This window comes from Electrophorus electricus, chromosome 12 (assembly GCF_013358815.1).
Source record: "Electrophorus electricus isolate fEleEle1 chromosome 12, fEleEle1.pri, whole genome shotgun sequence".
NCBI lineage: Eukaryota > Metazoa > Chordata > Actinopteri > Gymnotiformes > Gymnotidae > Electrophorus > Electrophorus electricus.
Genome location: NC_049546.1, coordinates 8,058,976 through 8,082,060, shown reverse-complemented (window position 1 = coordinate 8,082,060; position 23,085 = coordinate 8,058,976). Strand labels below are relative to the sequence as shown.

The 23,085-nt window shown below is 41.3% G+C and overlaps 2 protein-coding genes across 7 annotated transcripts; both read left to right on the top strand.

Moving 5' to 3' along the window:
• The first annotated feature begins 785 nt into the window (after positions 1 to 785).
• Positions 786 to 7,619, top strand: zgc:136858 (uncharacterized protein LOC678543 homolog). 6 transcript variants are annotated; one of them, XM_027013902.2, is made up of 19 exons: positions 786 to 890; positions 1,326 to 1,412; positions 1,615 to 1,729; positions 2,053 to 2,227; positions 2,321 to 2,432; positions 2,597 to 2,703; positions 2,833 to 2,959; positions 3,165 to 3,285; positions 3,571 to 3,656; positions 3,840 to 3,982; positions 4,167 to 4,226; positions 4,395 to 4,458; positions 4,593 to 4,687; positions 4,916 to 5,044; positions 5,229 to 5,343; positions 5,479 to 5,616; positions 6,025 to 6,191; positions 6,398 to 6,480; positions 6,641 to 6,940. In XM_027013902.2, exons 2-19 carry the CDS (start codon positions 1,337 to 1,339, stop codon positions 6,837 to 6,839), a joined length of 2,112 nt encoding a protein of 703 aa, XP_026869703.2. In that variant the 5' UTR covers positions 786 to 890; positions 1,326 to 1,336; the 3' UTR covers positions 6,840 to 6,940. The 6 variants fall into 6 exon arrangements, with proteins under 6 accessions (XP_026869703.2, XP_035388171.1, XP_026869702.2 ...); XM_035532278.1 differs by having other exon boundaries at positions 6,605 to 6,940; XM_027013901.2 differs by lacking the exon at positions 6,398 to 6,480 and having other exon boundaries at positions 6,641 to 7,619.
• A 374-nt stretch (positions 7,620 to 7,993) lies between these two features.
• cnot4a (CCR4-NOT transcription complex, subunit 4a) lies at positions 7,994 to 23,050 on the top strand. The gene is made up of 13 exons (XM_035532141.1): positions 7,994 to 8,205; positions 9,874 to 10,091; positions 10,423 to 10,620; positions 15,110 to 15,196; positions 15,318 to 15,419; positions 15,547 to 15,672; positions 15,871 to 15,995; positions 16,175 to 16,384; positions 16,516 to 16,573; positions 16,715 to 16,970; positions 17,573 to 18,007; positions 20,880 to 21,113; positions 21,496 to 23,050. The coding sequence occupies exons 2-13, from the start codon at positions 9,918 to 9,920 to the stop codon at positions 21,813 to 21,815; spliced, it is 2,325 nt and encodes a 774-aa protein (XP_035388034.1). The 5' UTR covers positions 7,994 to 8,205; positions 9,874 to 9,917; the 3' UTR covers positions 21,816 to 23,050.
• Positions 23,051 to 23,085: the final 35 nt, after the last annotated feature.

Genomic DNA, 23,085 nt, shown 5'->3' with positions numbered 1-23,085 from the left:
GAGACATCAGACATCAAACATCAGTGAGACAGACAAGCTTAATTTAGCTTACTGTACCGTGTCAATTTTAAAAGCTAAGCACAGGAACTACTGTTGTGTTAGTGGTGTATATTTACTGGAACTTAAATAAAGGGTTTGAGTGATGTAACAGTATGTGTTTTTTTAAGTGCTTGACAGAATAACTTTTCTGGTAGGCATGTTGACAAGTAGTAATTAATAATTAATTAATAACTAATGAATAATATTAATATTAATATGTAACAGTCAAGTTTCCACTTTCATACTCTTAGGCTCTGTTTCCTAGACATAAGTCTAAACTTTAGTGCCAATGGTAAATCACTGCTGGGAATTCTTTTTAGTTCCGGCGTAGAATTAACTTTAAAACCCCTCTTTAATTTATATAACAAAAATGAATAGCACTGTATAAATATTTAATATTTTCACGAATGTTCATAAGGAAATTAAATATAGATAATTTTAGTAGGTATCGACTCCCTGTTATGATCTAGAAAACGATTTGCCAAAAGCTGCCTCACTTTCACCTAAACCTTTTTTTACTGAAACAAACAAACAATACAAAACAAAAATACAGTTATGTTGTTAATTAACCAATTGTACGTCCCCGTCCGGGCTTGTTTGCCAAAACCCCGGTTACTGAAATGAGGTCAGAGAGTGAGGAGCAAAAGAATTCGCTCTTTGGTCCAAACAAATAAACTACCTCGGGCCAAAGTTCGTTTCGTCCTCCGACAGCGTGAGATCGTTGCATGTAGTTATTCTGTAGCGTTTCGTGCAGTTTCATTTTTTGTTACGCTTTTCATTTGTTTCTGTTGGCCGTGAACATTTGGTAGCCAAATTATAAAACGAGACACGCCAGTCTTGAGTCACGTTACGTAAGTAACTACGTGATTTGTGTTTTGATTTGTAGGCTGATTCTTGTAACCTAAAGAATACAAGCGCATAAAAGTTGAGGATATATCGGCTATCGGCTGCTTAAGAGTGCTCAGATGAAAAAGTGGCCCAATTAAAGTCCAGAGGCGTTTCAATTTAATTTTGCTACAAATCGCATCAACCCCTTCCAAATTTAAAATGTAGGCTATAGGCCTACTGATTGTTTCAATAAATCAGTTAAGAATATGGCATTAATCTAGCGTTTCACTGTTTAGAAACTCATCTTTAACTGTCATCAATTTTCGCATTGACAGCGTGTCATAAAAACCAGAGCACATAGATCTTCTAGTATCTTAATAGAAAATCTGCTACATTGTGGCAGTTTCGTGAGACCTGAGAATATTTATTGACTTTGCCTTATTTTTTCAATTACGGAGATTGCTTTGGAATGAATGTGCTGTGGAAACTGTCGACTCCTCTGTGGCGCCATATTTCAACGTCCTCCAGCAGGCTCAAAAAATGTGGTAAAACCTTCACAGCACGGTTGAACAAATGTTCTTCACAGTCAAATATCACAGTATACAAGTTTACTAAATACAGTCAGTGCATAAAGTTTGACGTTAAACGGCATCACTGTCTACCGTTTGTATGTATGCTGTATGCATTTGTCTGAACCGGCTGTAGCCTTGCAGTTGTGATGTGCTATGAGGTGTGTGTCTGCCGCAGAGCGCTTGTTTAAAGTCCACTCCTCTGTGGCTGAGGCGCTTGCCGGACAACAGCCCGTGGTAGCACTGGAGAGCACCATCATCACCCATGGCATGCCTTACCCACGCAACCTGAGGTAGCGAGAACACAAGACCCAAACAGCCTTTCTTCGCTCAGTTAGTCAGTGCACATTTTTTGTCTACAGATTTTATTTTTTATTTTTTGTCGTACGTACATAAATAAAACCGTGAAGGTCCTTTAGATTTTTAGGGTTAATTTGTTGTTCTTTTCTCAATCACAACTCCTTGAAAAAAAAAAAACTTACACAGTAGGCTAATTTTTTTCACAAGTTATTTGACAAGCAGTCAATGATGTGTTAAATTTGTTAAAAATGTTACATTTGTCAGAACAAGGCTAGCAAAACCTAACCTCTCAGTTGAAAGAGTGGTCTGGTTTTAGCACGGCAAAAGAGGTAGAGGCCATGGTGAGGGCTGAGGGAGTGACTCCAGCCACAGTGGCAGTCCTGGAAGGCATGGTTCATGTTGGTTTATCAGAGGATGAGCTGGACTTCCTGGCATGCAGTAAAACAGCCCTCAAGGTGTCCAGGAGAGACTTGCCCTATGTCATCAGCAAGGTGGATAGTTCATGCACTGAACCTTTCATCAGTTATACCTAGATTTATGAATACCTAGATATGGGTAACATATGTGAGTGATTGAATCAGTAGGGTTTGTCTGGAGGTACTACTGTCTCAGGAACAATGATCGCAGCCCACAGAGCTGGGATTCCTGTTTTTGTGACAGGAGGGATTGGTGGAGTACACAGAGATGGAGAGAACTGTAAGTCAAACTGAGTTTCTTTGAAACATGATAAACAATAACAATTTAATAAGGTGTCTGTATTTTTAATGCTAAAGAGTTATATACAGAGAAATATCTACTAGGTATTGCTGTTAAAGGCTTTTTTCTTCAATGATTAATGAATGAATGAATGTTGTTCACAGCCCTGGATGTGAGTGCAGATCTCTCTGAACTAGGACGCACTCCCATTGCTGTAGTGTCCGCTGGAGTGAAGTCCATCCTGGACATCGGCCGCACCCTGGAGTTCTTGGTCAGTGGTAGAATAGCATCCATTGTGAAGTAAAATTACCATGTATAATATAATTGTAGGGAAGTGGTTTTAGTGAATCCACCTCAGTGATGAGATTTCATGTGAAAAACTTTAACAATGCATTCTTAGGAAACTCAGGGGGTCTGTGTAGCTACTTATGGGGAGACCAAGAGTTTCCCAGCCTTCTTCTCTCGTGAAAGTGGGTTCACAGCTCCTTACAATGTTCTCAATGCTGAAGAGGCAGCTGACCTTATTGGTATGAATTCTCATTTCCTGTCATACATTGGCACTGTACTTCAAATTTAGTTAGAATATAATGAATCTAAGTCGTTTAACTCTTCCTGAAAGGTTTATTAGCATTTTCAGGATCTGTCTGATATCAGGGGATATCAGTGCCTTTTTAGTGCCTTTACTTCCAGATTTGTCTGTGGAACGCTTAAGCTCTCTTTGTGTGCCTACAGTGGGCATGCTCTCCCTGGGCCTGCAGAGTGGGCTCCTGCTGGCTGTGCCCATTCCTGTGAAGCATGCTGCTGTTGGACAGCAGATAGAGGGTGCTATACAGATAGCTGTGGCTGAGGCCAGGTAATTCAAGTAGTGTGAGGGAGAATTTAGAGGTGGTTTCCCTCATTCTTAAACAGACTTAAATATCTGATCTTTCATGCATTTAAATGATTTACAAAGTCTGTAGAAGGAGTTCTATGCAAGGTTTACAAACCCAATTAAAGGCTTTGCATACTGGACTGTTTTTTTTCTTGATACATAATTAGGCTCTGAAAAACTGGTTGCTCAGGTATTAACATGCTGTGATGATGTGAATTTGTGCATATTGTCCCACCAGTTTCAAAAGCATGTTCTGCATATCCACAGACAGAAAGGAATCACAGGAAAATATGTGACTCCCTTCATCCTACAAAGAGTCAGTGAGCTCACTGAGGGACAGTCACTCCAAGCCAGTATCCATCTGATTTGTTATACACAGTAATGCACATTTTCCTCCATATGTTATTCTCACTTGTATGATAATACTGCATGCCTGCAATGCTATAGTGGCATGAATTGTCTATACTCATTCAGATGTTTCTGGACATGCTTTCTCCAGTGCCAATAGGATTTTCCTTATTGCCTCTTCCTCTTAGACATTGCTCTCATTCATAATAATGCTAAGGTGGGCAGTCAAATAGCTCGTGCCCTTTCTGAGCGCTTGCAGAAAACAGAGTACCGAGCCCAAGGAGGCAGTCAGATCCATGAGGAGAAAAACCAGGGCTCACAATCGAGAACTGTAAGGAGAATCCAAAGCCCATTCACACAAATCACACTCATATTGGGCTGGTTTGCAAAGCCCATTTTAATCCTAAAGACTAAGACTAGACATTCTAATTTATTTCAAGGCGAGCTATAATGCATGTCTGGGAAACTGGCTCAAGAGTTTGATGTGTATAAAGTCTGATTACAATTTCCTACAGGTTGTCATCGGTGGTGTTAATGTTGACTTCATTGCTAAAGGAACAAAAAAGAAGTTTTTGGTATGGTTAAACATGTTCATGCATATCCCACTCAGACTAATTATGCCCATTAAATCAAGTTTAGCAAATTCATTCATGAACCTCTGTATAACTGCATAATAAGATGTAAATGTACAACATCTTCAGTGGAATAATCCCCCGAAAGAACACAATTTCTGTTTGTCCTAGTATGGACAGACAAATCCAGGAAGTGTGTTCCAGTCATTTGGGGGAGTAGGTAGGAATGTTGCAGGTAACTCGCTACTCTGATACCTAATGTGAAGTGTTCACAAATAATATAAAACTGTCTGCCAGATATGGGGTCATCATTTGATAGTAACTCTTTACCCCTCTTTCTGTTTATATTTCCAATGCAATACCATTAAGACTGTCTGAGTAGGCTGGGTCACAAACCTCTGTTCATCTCAGCCATTGGAACAGACTCTCATAGTGATGCTGTGCTCAACTACTGTAAGCATATGGTAAGTACTGTATGATGGTGGCAAATAGTTTTAATTAACCCTAGGGAATCCATTTAGCTTTTGAACTTCTAAAGATTGTTTGTTCTTTAAGTCCAAGTTTGGGTATTGCTCATCAGATCTCCAGTATTTTCAGTATTGCACAAAGGCTGCACTGCAACTCTGCCAGGCCACCAAGTGGCCTGTGCTAATAATCTTAACCCCAGCATGCATCTGCTCTGTGTTCATTAGGACACTCGAGCAGTTAGGAGACTGCAGGGTCTGAGAACTGCCACCTACTGTGCTGTGATCACAGAAAGTGGGGAATTGAACCTCGGTCTGGGAGACATGGACATCCACTCACAGATTAAAGAGCAGTATGTAAGTGCCTTTTTATTGCCATTGAGCGCTAACACACACTGTACCACTTCTCTTCAAAGTGTTGCCATCTACGTCATATCTGAAACCAACAGTATGAGATGCTTAATTTATGGGCAGTTCCCCAGAAGCTGGATTACTTTGTGTGGGTGAAGAACAAGCCTAAATGAACAGGGTTTTTTTTCAGGTTTCCCAGTATGAGGAGCACCTGTCCTCGGCATCTCTCCTGGTTCTTGATGGCAATATTCCTGTTTCTACCATTGATTATGTATGCAGCCTTGCCAAGAAACATTCTATCCCAGGTATGTCTACAGCTCTAAAAACAGGCCTAAAAACAGGCCTTCAACTACTGAGGTACTGAGTGCTCACATATTAAAGCCACAACCGTACAACCGTGCGTCATATGTGGTGTGTGTGTGTGGGTGTGTTTGTCTCAGTATGGTATGAGCCCACTGATGCTGATAAGGCCTGTAAGCCCTTTGTGTCAGAAAGCTGGAAGGCTCTTACTTACACTTCACCCAACTTGGCAGAGCTTTGTACCATGAACCAGACTCTCCTTCTCCCTACACCAAAAGGTAAACTGAGTTATCAACCTGAAATGATCATTGCTAACTTACAGCAAATAGTTTGCTCATGTTGCTGATGTAGTTCTTCATAATTTTGTTTGACTCACCTTCAGGCAGACAGACACAAAAAGAAGCGATGACTCATTTCCTGCATTAGCTGTAGTGCATGATCCCCTTTTCATAAGCCTAGCTAATTTGAGACTTGCTAATGTTTTTGAGCACTGTTTTTGAATGTGGTGCATTATGAGAGTAAACAGCTGAAAGATAAGATGAAGGCTTATGTTTAGAGAAGGGAATTATGCTGTACTCAAATGAAAACATGGCTTGCCTTGTTCTACTCATAGCAGGTTAAATTAAGCCTAGGAGGGAAGATGATGCTCCCAAGTCTTTTGTTAAAGCAGCATATGACCTTTTCAGTCCTACCAAGCTCTCTTGAGGACGTTCTTGGCAGTGCTGCAGCTCTTTCTCGCCCCCTGCTGGAGCATCTGTGCTGCGTGATGGTGACACTGGGCGCCCTGGGAGTGTTGGTTTGTGGAGAGCATGACTCTGGAACAGTCAATTTACAACCTCAAAAGCATAATCGGGTATGGAACATTTTCTTATACTACTTATTCATTTCTCAAGGAAAAAGTTGTGATGAAGTGCCATGAATGTCACTTTTGCATGGGCACAGATTGAATTCAAGCTGTGCTGTGTGCTAGAATATCTGTCCATTCTGCATATTCCTGGAAATACTGTTTTCTGTTTTCTATATTTTCACCAAAAAAAACACTGGTTTGTTCTTGAGCAGAAGGGAAGACTGTGTGCTATGTACTACCCCGCTCTTATGGTACGTTCTGAAGAGACAGTAAATGTCTCTGGAGCTGGAGACAGGTCTGTCCCCCTTAACCTTCTACTTTTTGGGAAAATGATTATTCCTCTCTTTTGTCCTTGTACCCAGGCCTGCTCCAGGCCTACTCACTTTCTGTCTGTCTCTCAATCTCTCTGTACTTTTCAGTCTCGTTATGTCTCTCTCTGTCTGTCTCTGTCTCAGCCTCGCAGGTGGAGTGATGGCAGGGATCCTGCAGGAACAGGATACAGACACCTGTGTGCACATGGGCCTTCTGGCAGCACGCCTCTCCTTGTTCTCCCCTCACCCCATCGCTCCATGTCTGACTGCGGACATCATCCGCCCAGACCGAGCTCATGCTTGGCCATGGCCCAAGCCAACTTGCATATGGATGGAGTCCTGATAGGCTGGGTAATGATGTGGAAGCCAGGGTTAGGTTATGATCATAATTGTCCCAAAAAGGGCAAACCATATAATAACTTTCTGTCCCCATAATGGTTTCAGTCTCAGTTAATTACAAGAGTGATCAGATAGAAGGGGTAGTTGTGCGTTTGCTTTAATCAGAGCAATTTGTTTTAAAAACAAAGCCATGTTTAACAAAAGGCAACCCAAATACAGATTTCTTCTATGTAAGGGGGAACTGTATGGGGCAGACTTATGAGTGCTTTTAGTACACTGTGCCATTTCTTCACACACGTTCTGGTGGCCATAATCAGATCCTAAGGGAACACTGCTTTTTAAAGCCCACCTCATTCCTCATATACAACTGTCAAGGTTCATGCAGTTGAATTTACAGTATTGTACTGCTTCTGGGTTTGGCTGGCTGCCGTGCTGAGCAGATCTGATTCTGTGGCACTGAACAAGGTGTTACATTAACTGGGTGCTCATCGTTTTACAGCTATATTAATTTTAATTTTCATTGTTCATTTCTAGAACATACAAAGTTTAGGAGACTTGTGTGCATTAGATTCTATAGCATAACAGGATGGTTTTTTTTTTATTACTTTAGTTTGTAGGACTAATTCCATATTAGATTTCATTACCTGCTATATTATTTCTGTCAATTAATATAGTGTTTCATAGTCCTGGTCATGGAGGATGTCTGTCCTGCAATTTTCTTTTTTTTCCCTTGCTATAACCTACAATTCTTCTATTCAATGACCAGGACTGACAAATGCGGACTATAAATATAAATAAATACATTATATATATATATATATATATATATATATATATATATATATATATATATATATATATATATATATATATATAAAATAATGAAAATATTAAAAAATTATTTCTTAAAAATAATAAAACGTTTACTGTTTTGCGATTTTTTCCATTGTTTCTTAATCTATCATTTGAATGTTTTGTTTCTATTTGTTTGTTTAATAAGCCAATGATATCGTAAACCCACCTTAGCTATGTTTAAGTTTAAGAGAAATTAATTCAGGATCTGTTTGGATGAGAATGTAGGGTGACTACATCACCCACAATGCATTTACATGCTCTTTGCGCAAACTCAGTGAGTGGTGAATGGTTACTGTATTCAACTCCTCCTCATTTCAGTGTAAGATGGTGGTAAGAAGCTGCTATCTGAAGAAATAGTTATACTGAAAAGGAAAACATCAAACCGATATTTAAAATAAGAGGTGGATAAGTCAATAAAGAAATCTAAGCTGTTCGGAGGCAGTCATCACCGCCCCAACTTCGTGTGAATAGGCTATCTGTGAAGTGGAATCCCTGTAATTGGAAAGCTAGCTAAAGTGAGTATTCATAAACTAACGTTCGTTATAAGTCATTTTCGTATAATTGCAACGAGAATGTGTGTTTTAATATAGCTAATCACGTGGATGTTTGGAATACGATACCACTCATGTTATTAAATCGTAGCGTAACTGTGAGTTGAGGGGAGAAGTCAAAGGTTGACATAGCTAGGCGGTGTACCTACTCTTCTGTCGGACCGATTAGTGGGAGAGGCGCAGGCTTTGTGGCAGTGTAGGCCGCATTATTGCAATATGGATAAGGCACTTAGCCAGTTAAAATATTTGTTGAAAAGATGTGATTTTTATGTCAAAAATTTAGGTTAAAATGCCAGAGGCTAAACGTTAATTTTTGAATGTAGATGAATTAAAAGTAGTTGCTTATCCGCTGTATTTTCGTTGCCGCTCGTCCGTTCAAGCTCTGCCCCAGCTGTTGAAGCACCTGACCGGCTTTTAGCACATCTGACGTTCCGCGAGCTTGTAATGGTGAAACACACTAGCCGTGTTTCTTTTGTTATGAATACACAGTGATGTGACACAAATTCACAGCGTTTGGTATAGGAGAAATTCTTGGAAAATATAATTACACTCCGATCTGTTTACTCCAACCCACCCAACTGCCATTAAATGCGTTGGCGTTATTTGTGGTTTGACTAGTTTTCATATAGGATCAGGTTATAGACTATATCAAATGAAATCCGAAGACAGATGTCTCTGCATCAGTTGCGAAATTAGTTTGTATGAACACTTCCGATACATTGTTAGGATTTTTTTCAGATTGCTGATAAGTTGTCTTTTGAAAATGGGCAATGTATTTCTAGTGGTTTTGGATCATCACTGGAAATCACCATTGGTGATTCTTTTAATATACCGACAGTACTATTTGCAAACAATAACGTTAAGAACCTGAAATTGTGTCTTTGCAGTATGCTTAGGTGTTTTTTGGATTTAAAGTTGACCATGAATTATGAATTAACTGTTTCCTTCAGTATTTTAAGAAAATTAATTCTGAGATTAGAATTCAATTGTTTTAAAAATTCTGGCTTTGGTGGGTCTTTTTAAGTCGTTTTTTGACAGGTGTTGGGAATGGATTTGTTTGAGTAGAATAATGTTTCTTAACCTGAGAAAGAAGCTGTGTGCATTTATTTCACCTCCAAAGATACATCTTTAACTCAGCTTTAGTTTTTTGCTCAGTGTGTTCTTGGTGGGGAGTAATGGGTCAAGAAAATGTCCTCAGCACATCACTATGAACTCATAGCCAATGACTGGTAACATGGTGGGTTTTCTGCCAATTTTCAGGGTATTTCTCAAAACTTCCTGTGTTTACTGATGAATAATCCAGTCCAGTTTCACAGTCGGCCATAAAGAACTTTGATTATATTCAGTTTTGGTCATTGTGATATTCGCTGCATGATATATTCACAGAAACATGTATAGATATTTAAAAAGTTAATTTTTAAATTAGGTCTTTAAATGTGAATTGTTAATATAGGAAATCAGTTTGTTTTAATGATTATGATACAAGTAGTAATTATGATACAAGTAGATCTTTCGAAAGCAGAGCAGGCTGTTGGTCCATTTGTTCTTAAAACAGACAGCAATCCCAACCAGATCTCACCTTTAGCTAATGTCCTTATTCCTCTCCTTCTTGATGCTCTGTGTCCTGTTCAGGTGAACCGCTGTGGTCTGAGGCTCTCCTTTCCCAGTGCAATAGGATGTCCCGTAGTCCCGAGCTGAAGGAGGACCCCATGGAGTGCCCTTTGTGCATGGAGCCACTGGAGATCGACGACGTGAACTTCTTCCCATGCACCTGCGGCTACCAGATCTGCCGCTTCTGCTGGCATCGAATTCGCACGGATGAGAACGGCCTGTGCCCAGCGTGCCGAAAGGTACGGTGCTCCTGAACACCAGAGAAACGGGAAGTTTAACTGGCAGTGCTACCAAATTATGCCTTTGTTGAAATCTAAATTACCATCGGTTTTTCACTTTGCAGTTAGATCAGTGATTAAGCTGTGATTCTAACACATGAATGAGCCTTGTTTATCCACACAGGCAAATTGCCTTGTCATCCAAGACAGACTCTGACAGTTATAAAATGATATACTTAATAATTGTCATATTTCCACACTGCCAATCTGTGTCTTGATTTTGTTTTATGGGGATATTTGGAAATTGTCCAGATAGCGCATACTAATCGTTCGTTGGGTGCACATCCTGCAGCCGTACCCCGAGGACCCGGCCGTGTACAAGCCCCTCTCACAGGAGGAGATCCAGAGGATAAAGAGCGAGAAAAAGCAGAAGCAGAATGAGAGGAAGCAGAAGGTGACAGAGAACCGCAAACACCTGGCCAGTGTACGTGTCGTGCAGCGCAACCTGGTGTTTGTTGTGGGACTCTCACAGAGACTCGCTGACCCCGAGGTGAGTGCCACTCACTGTCACACTTAGATTAGGAGAGCTGGTCAGCTCATGGACTACAGCTGGTAGTCAGAAAATGCCTCACACTGCTTCTCCAGTTGACAGTTGGCCTGTCAGTGTTTCACTTGCATGTTAGCATCCAAACAAGGGGGAGGTGATTTTTATTCTCACATCTTTCTGGACACCCCCTCTCTGATTGTTAGTGTTACTCATTACAATAGAATGGGAGACTGGTAGAAAATTTCCACTGCTGTGTTTTCACAATAATGTTGGTTACCTGAACTACTTTAATTTATGGAAGTAGTTTGTGTATTTGTTGCTGTGGTGTTCTTTGGCATGTACAATGGACACAAGCAATGTAAGGTAATGTGTGCATAGCGTGACGACACCTTTTACTGACATGGTATCAGAGCTTGGTAACTCTTTCTTTTATGAGTTTGGACACTAGGCTGCTCTGCACTAATCTGGTTGAGTTGTGTACAAGAGCAGTTTCATCTTCCTATGTGATAAAATCCTGTTATTTCCATGTGATGTTATAAACACAGCACTCAAGAACTTGAAACAAGGAGTGTTCAAAGAGAAAGATTCAAAATCTGTATGTCAGTGATATTTTGTAGCATCTGATATGTAGTTTGGGGACTAAAATTAGCCATCACTAACAACATCTAGGTAATTAAACTGACAGGTTTTTTGTGAATGAATACTTGGGATCAAACAGCGTCATTCATTAAAAGGACTATGATGTTACCATGACTAGCAGGATACAATGTTGATAATAAGGACACCAGAGCTGAGACTAGGGACTCGTTTTGTGTGTGTGTGTGTGTGTATAAAGAGGTCAGATATCTAGAATAAATGAATAGCATTGAAACCTAAGACATTGGGATGCGTTTTTGTGGACGGCGCTATGATATGCCATAAGACCATGACGCTGGCACGTGCATGGCAAAAATGTTATTTGCTATTTTCATGACTGGTGCAGATCGGCGCAGTTACAAAAAAAGGTTGGGTAATACATGAACACCAGGTGTGGTTAGACGTGCTGTCGCAATATCCAATCAGACAAAGTCGTGTCATTCCCTGTGAAAGCCAAGCACGAGCTGGCAACACAGTGCAGTGACAGTTTCATCATGGCAGCGAGCATTTAGGAATGGTAGCACCAAAAACAATCGCACATGAGGAAGCAGGCATACTTTTCAGGGAAGTACAGAGTCACCGTGCTAAAATATATGGCACGTTAAGCAGACCTCCTAGGTCTGATGTGATTAAATGTGCCTGGGAAGAGGTAGCTCAAATCTGAAATGAAACCTCTTACAGTGTCATTCGGAGAACTGCAGTAAAGTGCAGGAATAGGTTCAATGATGTGTGTCGAAGAGCTAAGAAAAAACAGCTTCCTGCCGCTGCATGCAGTCCACTGGTGGATTATAATAATAATCTCTTAATTTTACTCTCACCACAGTGAACAACAATTATAATAATAATAATAATGAGTACTATCATAATTACTGTTGGTATTGTTAATAATTATTATTGTGCTATTGTTGTTAATAAGTATTATAAAAAGAATATTTTCATAATTGTGATATGATGAATTTTATTTGATTTAAATTATATAATTTTCCATGTGTGATGGCATGCCCACTGTCTGACTTACATTTAATAGTCACAATAGAATCAATAAAATCAGTTGTATTTGGTTAGTAATTGCAAATTTGTTTGGAGTGTCTGTCTGTGTGTGGTCAAAATCCTGTTGTGAGAAATTGGATGTGTTTTCATGGTGCATGCGTGGAGTAAGGAAAGTGCAGTGTTGTACTTGCACTACCCAGACCCGAGGAGGAGGTATCGCAAGTGCAGTTTTAAGCCAACATGGATTGAGTACTGACATTGCCCCCGCGGATTTGAAATGTCACACTCCCTGTTGTGCCACTCCACCCACCTTGTCGGAGGCGCATTTATTTCTGTCCCCCAAATCAACATGGCAATAAATGTTTGTTACCTATAAAATTAGTAAAATGTGGTGTGAGGCAGTGCCCCAGCACAGCCAGAAAATTCAAGGCCATTTTCTTCGAAATAGATTAATACAAGTAAGAATATATAATTCACATATACGTTAATGGGTGTTCACTTATTTTTGGAAATATGAAATATTTTCCATTGGCGTATTTTGTAGCTAGGCATCAGTCTTTATCAGTGTAGTTGTATGTCTCATGAACAGTAAACAATAACCTTCTTATTGTTATTTCATCATTGTGACATGTAAAGTTGAGTTTCCAAAGCTAGCTTCAGCACCAAGTCATTTCTGGATAGTTTTAAAATCCCCTGGCATTCACTGCTAATAATTTTGGGACACATGCCCAATAAGTGGAAGCAAGGTCTGGACAGAGGCTGAGTTGTGATGGTCAGGGCTTGGCCAGGCGACTCGGGGGCAAGAGGTCAGGTCAGGTGTGGTCATTTCAGCTCTGATCCTGTAACTGCACAACCACTGAGAGATACTTTTTGACTACCAGCCCAGAATCTGTAATGGAAATGGTCTCTAATGTAATTTTGCTTTAGTTACAATTTCAGAGACTGTATGGGGCCATGAAGCCAGTCTTACCTATGGCTTCATTTGGGAATCAGTTACTCGCATGCCTAATTTGTGAACACCCCTTTTTTGGCACTCTTGAGATGTTTTTGCTAAGATGCTGACGAGCAGCTGCCTAAATATTTAATCTGTATTCATGTTCATGTTACAGATATAGAGTTTGGTTAGTACTATTATGGAGACTTTAATCCATGAAAAGTTCATTTATATTTAGGATTACGCTTCTATAGTGTGTACCAATCACAGTAATTACTGTCACATAGAAATGTATGCACTTGCAGGCTCTCCAAATGATTTTTTAATTATGTAGGCTATTTGGTCTCCTCATTAAGATTTGTTCTCATTTAGATAGTAAATGCTGTTTTGTGCTTCTCGGATGCTTTTCATTGGATTGCTGGTTTGGAACAATAAAATGGCGTAAAGTTTATTTATTCTGCAACCCAAGGTCTAAATTAGGTTCTCAGCTGAGCCCAGCCTATTTGGACCAATTACATATCAGTGAACCAGAACTTTCTCAGAGTTTGATACCACTTATCCCTGCCTCAGGGATTTAGGTTCAAATCACACTTGTTTTCTATTCCTGGAGGTCCTGAGAACGTGAGTGTCTGCATTCCCTTTGGTGGCAAGCGTTGGCGTAGTCTCATTAAACAAAAACACATCAAGTAAGATATTTGCCATTTGTGAGGCTGTGTGACGGAGTAGCTCACCTATCATGTGTCTCCACCATGTCCTTGTAGTGCTGATATATGGTGGGGGGAGGCCTGCTACTAACTTCGAATTTTAATTGGGGGGGCGAAGTGAGTAAAATCATGTCATATAGGGTGAAAGAAGAGAAGGCTGAAAAAAACATAGACCTACAAAATATACTATGAAAAATAAAGTGGAACCTCATTTATGTCGTTTGACCCGGAAAAGCCCTGTAGTTGTGATGGGTTTTCCAACACCTTTTCCTTTAGTGGCTCCTTGCTTGATTGTATACCTGTTTGATGTGCAAACTTGTTTGTTTGTATACCTGTTTGCTAAAGACCTTTTTTCTAAACAAGGAACTGAAGATGTTCATCAAGGAATCATTTGGTTAAGTTGTCTCAAATATTTGGCAAAGAAGATGATACCATTTGTTTCCTTGTGTGAAAGCTCTTTCTCTATATCTTGTTCATGTGAATGTAATTGAACTACAAGAGAGGTATTGGAACATCAGCCCTATTCGTATGAGATTAGTTTTACATGGGTTTGTAATGAAACATCTTTCACCCCTCCTCAGTGCTAAAGCTCATGAATTCGAATGGATGCATGAGTTTGGATGTAAACAATAACCTTTAAGGAACTCAGCAATGTAACTAGTAGCTGCAATTATATTTATAATTGTCCCTTTAATAAGCCTGCTGGTTCTTACTTTTGCTCATTGCTTTTATTTTTTTCCCTCCATATAAAAGCTCTCCCAGGTAGCATATGGTGTGGAAGAGATTTACCATCCAGACTAAGTAAATGGTTTAGTGAGTCTTACAAATGATCACGTCAAAAATATTTTCCCCAATGTGAGGCAACATCTGCCTGGAAAATCACGGACATTTGTAACTGCACTGCATGAGCACTGAGTTTAAACTTGTAGGTAATTTGCCCTGTCATTTTCTCAGGGAAGAGGAATAAATATTTCAGACAGAAACAAAGGCACCTGTAAAAAGTAAAAGGACCCTATGTAAATTTTAATCCTGTCCAAATAGGGCTATTGTCACTAATATTACTATATACTATATATTATTTATAAATTAGTTTACTTGATTAATTAATATGCTTATTCAGTGGAAATTATGCAACATTATCAAGTAGAAAAAATTTTCATTTTGATACTAAATGTTTTTTCTATGCTGTATATGAAATATTACTATGCTCATCTTGTCAATTTTTCAGGTTCTTAAACGGCCAGAATATTTTGGAAAGTTTGGCAAAATACATAAAGTTGTCATCAACAACAGTACATCATATGCAGGCTCACAGGTGATGGAAGTTACATGGTCCACAGAAGTGTGGTTCAAATACTATAAAAAAAACTACTATAAACTGAAATATGCAAGAAAACAAACGAGAAAATCAGTATACTGTTATGTTTTCTCTACAGGGTCCTAGTGCCAGTGCCTATGTTACTTACATCCGCTCAGAGGATGCCCTAAGAGCAATACAGTGTGTTAACAATGTGGTAGTCGATGGTAGAACACTTAAGGTAAGTGAAATGTCTTAACGTTTGGGTATGTTTAAATGGTTTTAGTCATAATAAAATGTTAAGGAACTTGATTTACTTTGTTTTAAAGTAATGTAAAACCTCTTTTGTTTCTTTCTTTCTTTCAAAGGCTTCTTTAGGTACAACAAAATACTGCAGTTATTTTCTGAAAAGCATGCAGTGCCCCAAGCCAGACTGTATGTATTTACATGAACTGGGAGATGAGGCAGCTAGTTTTACTAAAGAGGAAATGCAGGTAAAGGCAGCAAACATTGCTCACTGAAAAATGAAACCCTTTTTATTCAAAGAGCAGCAATTTTATCACTATCACTTTTCTAGAAATTGAAAATAAATTGAAGCACTATCTAGCTTTGGGATTTCAAACAAAGATTTTGAGGAATCAGTTTGTTTATATATACCATTAATCTGTCGTTTCTTGATATTGTTTGTTTAGGCTGGGAAACACCAAGAATATGAACAAAAACTCCTGCAAGATCTTTACAAACTGAATCCCAACTTTCTACAAACATCAACATGTGGAGGGGAGAAGTCAAAAGGCAAATCAAATGCTACACAAAGGTATGTTATTTTTAAGGGGGTAGTGTTGCACATTTAACAACTAACCATCGTGTCTTCATTAAGTCACTATTTTAATTTTAAATTTTATAATTTCTCTATACGTTTTTATCTCTGTGAACAAAGTTTGTCTGTTTACTTCTGTGAGCCAACTCTGTTCCATTTGTCCTTTCCATCCACAGACAGAATAGTACCAGTAAAGAGAATTGGCCCTTGCTACAGAGCTATGGCAAATTAGTTAACGGTTTACCTACAGAACATCGCAAGTCCCCACCACTTTTAGACTGCCTGACAGATTCAGATCACATGACTCCAGATGAAGTAGACCCCGAGCTCAGCACGGACCAGAGCCCAGGCCTCCCAGCATTCCCCTCGGCCCTAGAGCCTGCCAGGTACACAGCCTCACAGACTAATGCAAGCAGTGTCAAAGTGCAGCGGTTGGCAGGGAAGTTCTTTGTTCACGTGAGTGCAGTTTACAAGTTGATAACTACCTTAACCACTTACCTTTTTCATATTGTTTCAGTCCTGTTGAAAAACCAACGGAACCTGTAAGTATAGGGAACGGAGAGAACACACAACAGGTATGAACTACAGCTCAAAGATGGTTTAGATTGTCTTTGTGTAGGAGGGAGGTGTTTTACCTGTTCTTCTGTCAGCTAATCTCAAGTGTAGTGCAGTTGTAGACAGTGATTCGATCTTGCTGTGTTTTGGTGGTCTTGCAGGTTCCGAGCAGTGACTCACCCTCACCGCCTCCTGGGCTATCAAAGCCCAGTCTGGTGGTGCCCATCAGCATGGCAGACCTCACAGCACGTTCCCCCTTCGAGGGAGCAGCTGCCGAGTCACAGTCTCTGTTCTCAGACAACAGCAACTTCAGGCACCCCAACCCCCTCCCCAGTGGACTGCCCTCTTTCCCCAGCTCACCGCAGGGCGGCTCAGAGTGGCCCATGACCCCCGAACCCCACAGCCTTTTTGCCTCAGGTACATCCCCTCACCTGAGTGAGGACAGTGGGAGTCAAGAGGGGCCAAAGCTGTTTTTGCTGGAATTGACCTGTTCAGGTCCTAAAAACCCTGAATTACATGATGTAGAGTTATATAATTAATTCATTAGTTTGTTTATTTATTATTTGATGTATTGAATGGGGTGTGTCAAAGCAGTGAATGCATTCAACTCTGCCATTTCTGAACTACTACAGGATTGAAACTAGAAAACTGGTTCCAGTCACTGTACTTATGTTAGCATTGGCTGTGTTTGCTGTGACTCACAGTTAAATCATCCCAGACCAGGGGGTATGACAGTCCAGTTCTAGAGATCAACAGCAATGCATAGCTTAGCATTTTCTGTCTTTATAGTGCATGATTCAGATCGTCAGCTATATAATCAAAGCCATTAGTGAATTGAATTAGTGCAGAGAGAAAACAAAACTGCAGTGCCTTGATCCTCCAGCCCTCCAGTTAACCCAGCAGAGCTCGTGTTAAGCCTGAACACTGCAGCAAAGCCTCTGTTCAGTCAGAAATGCAAAGAAACACAAAGCATGCCTGTCCTGCAGTGTTCTCAGTAACGCCATGTGCATCCCTTCCAGACACAATCCCTGTCGCCTCCTCCACGGACTGGCAGGCTGCCTTTGGTTTTGGTTCCTCGGCCAAACAGCAGCAGCAAGATGACGACCTAGGCTTCGACCCCTTCGATGTAACCCGGAAGGCCCTGGCCGACCTCATTGAGAAAGAGCTCTCTGTGCAGGAGGCCCCGCCCTGCTCACCCACACTCCCACCCCACACAGCTGCCATCCCCAACGGACAACCACGCGGCCCCCAGCCGTTGCACCGCGGCCTCTTTGGCTCCTTCAGCCTGGCGCCACACATCACCTCACGCCACCCCTGGATGGGCCTGCCCACCCGCAACAATCTCACGCACGTGAGCCACATGGCCAGCACAGCACTCACGCACAGCCACTTCTTAGACGCAAGTGGCCCGCATCAGCACCACAGCACAGGCCTCGGGGGGATACCCATATCAGGTGAGTGGACGCTTTGCGGTGTTTCCCACAGAATGTCATTCAGTTTGTCATGATGGCTGTCTGGTTTGGGAGTTGGGGGGGGGGGGGGGGTTTACAAGGCACGGTAGAATAGAAATGAGGCTCTTTTACTGAAAAATCTACTTTTCTGGCCTGCCTTGCTTCTACATCTTTGAGGATGTGCTTACACTTAGGTTTAAAATGCATGTTGGGTGATCGGATCAGAAGTGGACAGCTGAAGCACTTTCTCATTTGCATCGCATGTCTCCTAGCCATCCAGCTGACCACTTGTGTTAGGTTTTCATTACTGCCATGTCAGGGACACATCAGGACGCTATAACCTGTACACTACAAAATATATGTGGTCGAATGTGTCCTTGACCACCTCAGCACATGGTTTGAGTGATCTAATCACAATGCGTCTTGGTGGACGTTTACACTTTGTATACTAGCCGTGATCCAGTCACCCAAGATGCGTTTTAACACCCATCTCAGCTGTTGGTTCTCAGTCCTAGCTGCCTCCCCCAGAAGCTTATTGGCTGCTGTTCTCCTCCTCTCCTACATATCTCTGTTCATTGGGTAACGTTACAGCGATCTCTCTCATCCTTGCTGCCATAGCAGCACTGGTTGAAGCCTGGAAATATTCTGAATAGCTAAATCACACTGCTAATCGAACTGTTCAGCTTCCCTACAGGTTTTCTTCTAAATGTTTCTGACTGTTGTGGTAATACCTCCTGTCTAGTCTATTGTGCCTCCTCAGGATACGCCCTTATGATTCTTGGAAAATGTATGCAAAATTCATCTTGATTGAGGGATCATACATTCAGCATCAGAGTTAAACTCTTATCGTTATTCACTAACATTAACATTGTACAATTAGTTGATATTGACTTTGCAGCTTTACTGTACTAAATCATACATTTACAATTATATGTCATCAGATATTAAGGAAACTTTCTAAGTTGAAGTAAATGCTTCTGTGACAACAGTGCTACAGCCAGTATGTTCACCTTTGTAGCCAATTTAGCTAACAAGCTACATTCCAGAAAAGAAATTCTGTTTGTGTTAACTTCCATGTGTTGTAGACCTGTGTTACTATTAAACAGAAACTAAATTTGGTTGCAAGAAAGTGAAAACTATGAGAGAGATTAATTTTTGAAGTTGTTAAGATTCTTCATTTGAGTACCTTTTTGTTGTTTATTAATTTGATTACTGTAAAACATTCAGCAACAAATTATTTATGTGAATACATGTAAATTATCCTCAGGGTTTTTTGGATGTTTGGTACAAATTTCAACCAAATCCAGTGAAAAAGACAATTGGTGAAGCTTAGAATACACATATAAAGAATTGCAAAAGTGATTTAAATTTATCTCAAACATTTAGTTGCATATGTAGAAAGTGGGTTGGCATGGACGTGGAATGTGGTGTAACTAGGCAAGTATAGCCTACTGCAGTTGAAGAGCAATAAGATGACTACTGGCTGCTTTTCCCACTCATCTGCCTTACACAGTTAGATTATGAGGACCAGTCACTGACCTCGTTACAAGCAGCCAAATGTATATCTATAGGACTTAATTCGCATGCAGCCATTTATGAGTGAGACATTGCGCATCCATATAATCAAAACGATGCACTTGCCTTTCCAGTTTTCACTATTCAAATTGACTAGCTACCTTCATAACATTTATGAAACAGTTTCTTTTGTCTTTTTTGTGTGTATATTAGTGATGTGATTTGCTGCACCGACATAATATTTACCAAAGACTTCATAATGAGTCATCACTTACTTTAGGGAACACCTATATGCCTATATGTTAACCAGCCAGCCTAAATTCTGATACACCTATTCTGTAACTTCAGAGAATATCTAACTGTGTTACTAGCCAACTTTGAGGCACAGAGGAAAACCCTCGTGCCACAATCTGCATTCCAGTGCAAATACAGTCTATGGTAAATATAGTCTGGTTCAAATGAAGGGGAGAACTTGAAAGATTGTTTGCTGGAGCCCTAAAAAAATCTTAAGTGAAACGGGCCACAAAATGTGAGAGAATTTATTTGAAAAAATATGGATTGCGGAAAATTTCAGTTTTTAAGGGGGCTGAACCCTGAATGACAGAGTTATAAAAAGATTATCTGGTTTATAATTTCCAACACTAAAAACATTGTAAATGTAAACATTAGCTGATCAACCTTCAGTGTAGGACTCATTGTCGCTTGCCATTGTCAAAGTTTAGTGTTGTGCTGACTTGTAGGCTCCATGTGCTCAGCCTGGCAACCAGCATGAGCTTCGTGTGTTGGGGAGGAGGGGCAGAGGCAGACGATTCCCTCCAGTATTGGAATTTGGACTGCAGTGCCCATATTAAATGCTTGATGTCAATAATACGTATTGGTCATTTAGGAACATAGACTAACTTATCAGAGTTAATACAGAGTATGTGGGAGAGAGAGCAGGAGGGTGGGGACAAGGAGAGGCTGAGTTTATCAAAGCGCTGTACACAGCTCTACAATAAAAATAAAATGACATTTTAACCTAATCTTAAATAGTAATACAAATAGAAAGTGCATAGAAGGCAGTCAGTGTTGATGTTGTGACAGGCTGCCAGTGTTGTGACAGTGCAGTACTGGGGTAGTCTGTGCTAGTAACAGCCCTGTGTGCGCATGTCCGTGCGCGTGCGTTTGGAGGGGGGGGGGAGGGAACCGCACACCCGGGATACGCACAGCTGTACAAGTGTAACCCAGTGCTCTAAATATCAAGTTTTTGGACTCTTTCCCAGCCCGCTGTGCTTGGGGCTTTTACGTGTCAGTTGTGTTTTCCCCAAGCTGCTGCAGTTCTCCTCCTCATGAGAGATTTTGTGCTCCTTTTCCCTCACAGAAAGCAGTAGCTCAGCAGAAAGCATCAACGTGAAAGAATGGCAGGACGGTCTGAGAGCTCTCCTGCCAAACATCAACATCAACTTCGGAGGCCTCCCAAGCTCTACCTCCTCTTCCTCCTCCTCCTCCACTTCCAGCGTGAATCACATTGGGGTGTCGGCAGGGTCAGCAGGGGTCTCGCACAGTCTGAGCTGGGACGGCACGGCAAGCTGGATGGACCCAGCCATCATCACCGGTATGCCTTAGTGGTTTTCCTCATATGCTATAGACAGTTATCAGTAACCATGTGAGGACTAGTGCTAAACTAACCACCCTATTATTAGGGGATTGTCTGTAGTGCTTGCAGTGTCTGTTGTCTGTATTTGTCTGTGACTGGGTAATCTTTTTATGTAAAAATTCCATTGTACTTGGATTTTTGCTGACTTTTTCTTATGACTAACGTGACTAAACCATTAGAGCCAAACAAATGTATTTTTTTGTAAAGAGATCGTCAACATGAAAACACCAACAATAAAACAACCCTAAACAAAAACATCTGCATGATGAAATGAAACTAGCACATGGGAAAGAATGACCAACTTACTTTACTTTCTCAATTCTCCCTCCCACCACTCAAGGTGTCCCAGCATCTGCGGGCAGTAGTTTGGACTGTCTCCAGGACGACAGCCCGCCCCACTGGCTGAAATCCCTGCAGGCGCTGACGGAGGCAGATGGACCCGGTGGCTCGGGGGCAGCGCCCCAGGCACAGCACACCGGCCTGCTGGACGCAGCGGCCCAGCTCTCGCTGCACAGAGCCGGCTGGGCCCCTTACCTCCCGCCCCCTACACTCACTCCCAGCCAGTTCCACTCTCCACCCCCAGGCTTCCAGACAGCCTTCAGACCCCCGGCGCAGACCGCCACGGACCTCCTACAGAGCGCCGGCATGGACCGCCACTAGGGACAAGCCTCCAGCTCCATCCACATCCCTCCCTTCCTTTTAACTTAACTGTAACAACGCGTGAGGCTGCAGAATATCCCCATCATTAATAACATAACATAAGCTCTTATTCGTCTGACCCCTCTCCTTACAGCATTTTTTTTTTTGAGGCACACTTTAAATCGCCTTGTAAGGTGTGGAACGACACGCGGAGCAAAACTAGTGAGGGTGATGATTAGGTTGGCTCATACAGAGGCTCCTAACTAATGCAGATGGTTCTGGTGAAAGAAATGGCTATCACTCTCTCACACACACACATGCAGGAGAGGAGGTTTGAGGAACGTTGAATGTTTGAAGTGCACAAATGCAACTAATGGTTAAAGAGAACAGAACTAGACTGTTGAAGTGTCTCGCCCACCAGTTTCCCATCCATCCTAGGCTGCTGTTCCGACCCAGCACTGTGAATGTGCCGGTCTGCTCAGTGATGGGGATTGCAACTATTCTGTCAAAGTGGAGATGACTGAAAATGTATGGTCATCTCAGAGGAGTCAACGCAGCACACCGGCGTCTCTGCCTCACGAGTCTGTGGCACAGGTCCACAGACGAGACTTGGTGACGCGGTGCATGTGCAGCGGCCTCTGGTCCCCTGAGGGGGTTCCGAGGGCCCCCACGCGGCATCGGGGGAGTCACTGCTGTACCTCTGTATCAGAGGGTGGAGCGCTTCCCCACTGAATGCTGGGGGCTCAGGTCCTGACTCACTAGCAGGCGATCTACAGGGGACTTGAGATGCCACTGTGTGGCACTCAGTCTCTCCGCTCCTAGTGAGGGAGAAGCATCAAGACCGCAGAACACATTCATTAAACCCATCAATATTAAGTGTCAGTGATGCAGGTTTCAGTAGCCAAGGAAGGATAGAGATAGCAAAGAAGGGTGATGGTTTTAAAGACAAAGACGAGATTGCTGATAATGTGAGCATCGTTAAAGACAGTAACACAATTACTTCTGGCTATTTCAGGGCCTCCGAATCATTTCCCTTTTTTTCTTTCCCTCTACTGTGTGGCCCATCCTAAACAGTATTTATCAGACACAATCATTCATTCTTTCAGGCAAAGTCAATATAGTCCAACCTTTTGGTTTTAACATGCTGCTGAGATAACACATTTAACACGAAGTGAAGAGCGAAAAGAATAAAATAATTGACTCCTTTTCTGCAGGTCTGGAACAACAAAATCCTAAATAAAATTGAATACTCAGTTCCTCTGTTTTAATCATTGTTTTTTCTCCGCTTCAT